Source organism: Octopus bimaculoides, chromosome 28 (assembly GCF_001194135.2).
Source record: "Octopus bimaculoides isolate UCB-OBI-ISO-001 chromosome 28, ASM119413v2, whole genome shotgun sequence".
In the NCBI taxonomy this organism is placed as follows: Eukaryota; Metazoa; Mollusca; class Cephalopoda; order Octopoda; family Octopodidae; genus Octopus; species Octopus bimaculoides.
In genome coordinates this window covers 3,475,545-3,478,717 of record NC_069008.1, presented here as the reverse complement: position 1 = coordinate 3,478,717, position 3,173 = coordinate 3,475,545, and the positions used below count along the sequence as shown (strand labels likewise).

The 3,173-nt window shown below is 37.3% G+C and overlaps 1 protein-coding gene across 1 annotated transcript in view; it reads left to right on the top strand.

Moving 5' to 3' along the window:
- The first annotated feature begins 4 nt into the window (after window positions 1–4).
- LOC106874345 (FRAS1-related extracellular matrix protein 1) overlaps window positions 5–3,173 on the top strand; it is a 34,414-nt gene continuing 31,245 nt past the window's right edge. The window contains exon 1 of the mRNA XM_014922050.2: window positions 5–1,653. Within this exon, the coding sequence (XP_014777536.2) occupies window positions 5–1,653 (1,649 nt within the window). The remainder of the gene's footprint in view (window positions 1,654–3,173) is intronic.

Genomic DNA, 3,173 nt, shown 5'->3' with positions numbered 1-3,173 from the left:
AAGCATGTACATAATGGATGTGGACCAATTTATACTGACCACTCTTATTCCCGGTGTGATTTCGGCCGAGGACTACGAAACACCAGCCTCGCAGCTGGTCTTTAACATCAGCAAACCGCCGGCCCCCGGCAACGGTTTCCTCGTTAAACTCGATGACCATACGCAGCCGATCACGTCGTTCATTCAGGACGATTTGGACAGTCTACGCATCGGCTACCAACCGCCTAATGCCAGCTACTCAGAACGGAAAGTGTATGAAGTTGAATTCACCGTCTACGATAGCCACTTCTCCGCCAGTATGCCGATAATGTTACACATAGCCGTACGTCCGTCCGCGACAACGGCGCCGAGGATAGCCAATAACAAAGGCCTTGTGCTTCTCGAAGGTGAGTCACGTCCAATCCTCCCTTACAACTTACAGATTGTAGACCAGGATAACTTGAGAGACGTTAAGGTCTACGTTAAGGGTGGCTTAAGTTACGGTCAGCTGTTGGTGAACGGCAGCCTTTCGATGTATTTCATGATCAAAGACATCGCAGATGGGAATGTGGTTTATAAACACGATGACAGTGACAGTATCAGAGACAACATAGAATTGCGAATTACAGACCAGAAAGATACGGTTAGGGCCGGTTTTCCTATCACAATCATACCCAAAGATGACACCCCACCTTACATTGTAAATAATTTAGGACTGGAACTGAACGAAGGTGGAATCGAGCGCATCAGTAGGAATAACCTTTTGGCCCACGATTCAGACACATTGGATTCTCGAATCACTTACTTAATCGTTAAAACACCAAGAGCTGGAGATCTCATGCTGAAGCTTAACCCTTCCGATAAGGGGAGATCGATAAAAAGGTTCACCCAATTGAATCTCCTACAGGGACAAATTTATTATCGACACATGCACAGCGGAAGGTTCAGGGACTCCTTTGAATTTGTACTGAAGGACCAGGAGGATCAGCCGAACATTTCACAAAGAGAAAGCTTCCAGATCATGATAAACTCGATCAACGATAATCCGCCAATACTCTCACCGACAGCCAGCCAATTCATGCAAGTTCAGGAAACGAACATTGGTTACATCAGTAAATCGCAGCTAAATTACATCGACAAGGACAGTAAAGACAGCCAGTTAGTGTACACGATCACCACACCGCCACACTTTGTCTACAATTCCAAGCGAGCCGACGCCGGTCGCGTCATTACGACGCACAACATCACGATGTTGCGCAAGGATGTGAAGACTACGTCTACGAAAAGCTTCACGCAAGAAGACATCAGTCAACTAAAAGTGGCCTACATTCCGCCAGAAAACGACATTGGCACCGAGCCGTGTCTAGTGAGATTTACTTACATGATAAAAGATTACTCCGGCAACCGAATATCCGGACAGCAATTCGACATTGAGGTGCAACCGGTCGACAACCAACCACCGGAATTTATAACCAACAAATTACTCGTCGAGGAAGGTGGGACGATAGCCATCGGCGTCAACCAGATCTCAGCCATGGATTTTGACACGGCCGCTACGGATATTCTGTTTGTCTGCAAACAGTTGCCCCAACACGGCATCTTACAAAAGAACGGAATTAATTTGAAGAAAGAAGATTCTTTCAGGCTAGAAGATCTCGAGGAGAAAGACATACGGTAAGAGTAACATAACCATACTCACATACACAGTCCATACATCACACATCCACACGTCTTCACAATTTTTTTACAGTCTGTCTCTTCACTCCACCTTTCACTCTCTCTTTTTCTCTCTCTCTCTTTCTCCCCTCCCCCTCTCGCTTCCATTTTAACAACAGTTAAGAGTGCGTTACTTGTGAAATTTTAGTAAAGTTTTTCTTTGCATGAAAACCTTAACTCTACAAGACTCTTTCTCAGGCGTATGTGTGTAGATACGTATGACTGTATATATATATATATATATATAGTTTTCCTTTCTATTTGAAAATTAGTTATGAAACACGTGTAGTCATTTTATCATCTTTATCTTATGATATTTACTTTGTATAATATTATACTAATTCATTGTGCTTTTAATTATTAATTTTTCTATATGTGATAGTGGATTTTCATCGATGAGTTCATGAAACTTGGTTCTTTTCCCTAAAACTATATATTTATATATTTTTTAATCTGTAAAGCTCAATTTAATTTTAATTTTTTTATAAATTGATTTTAATTGAGTTTTTACCTGTAATTTTGGATTTTGTCCCTAATATATATATATATATATATATATATGTGTGTATGCATGTATTTTTATATATGTATATATATATATCATTGGTAGCTAGGGTAAATCCCAGGTATTTCCTCTCGACGCACGTCTGGTTATTCTATTATTACAATCCAATATGTGGTCTCAGTTGCTGGTGTATGTTAATCAAAATACATATTAGAATTGAGAATTATGGAAATATTATTTGCAGAGATATTGTATAACAAAACAGGAGAACGGAAAATTTTTGGTATCATTTATTCACCATTACACGTGTTTCATTTGCTAATAGGAATTACAAAGATTCACGTATTAGTATTTAATATGTAAATGTAAAGAAATGTCTATAGAACATGTAAATGATATAACATATCCTTACATGTTTGTATAGCATGTTTATCTTTGTAATTAGCAAATGAAATACGTGTAATAAAGAATAAATAATACCCAAAATTTTCCATTTTCCTGTTTGTTATATACGAAGGGGTGCTGAAAAGTTCTTGGCTTTGGCTTTGGGTAAAAGAAAATACAGGAAGATCAGTTAATTATGATTTTATTCAACAAAGATTCACACACTTATTGCAGCAGGCCTTCAGTTTTTCTAAGCCCTGTAAAAGAACTTGGAAGGTTGGGCCTCGAACTAGGCCTTTCTCGATACCCTTAAAACCAAGAACTTTCCAGCACCCGCTCATATATATATATATATATATATACACACACATACGAGGGGTGCTGTATGTATATATATATATGTATATATATATATATGTATGTATATATATATATGTATGTATATATATATGTATGTATATATATATATGTATGTATGTATATATATATGTATATATATATATATGTATGTATGTATATATATATATATGTATATATATATATATATGTATGTATGTATATATATATATATGTATATATATATATATAT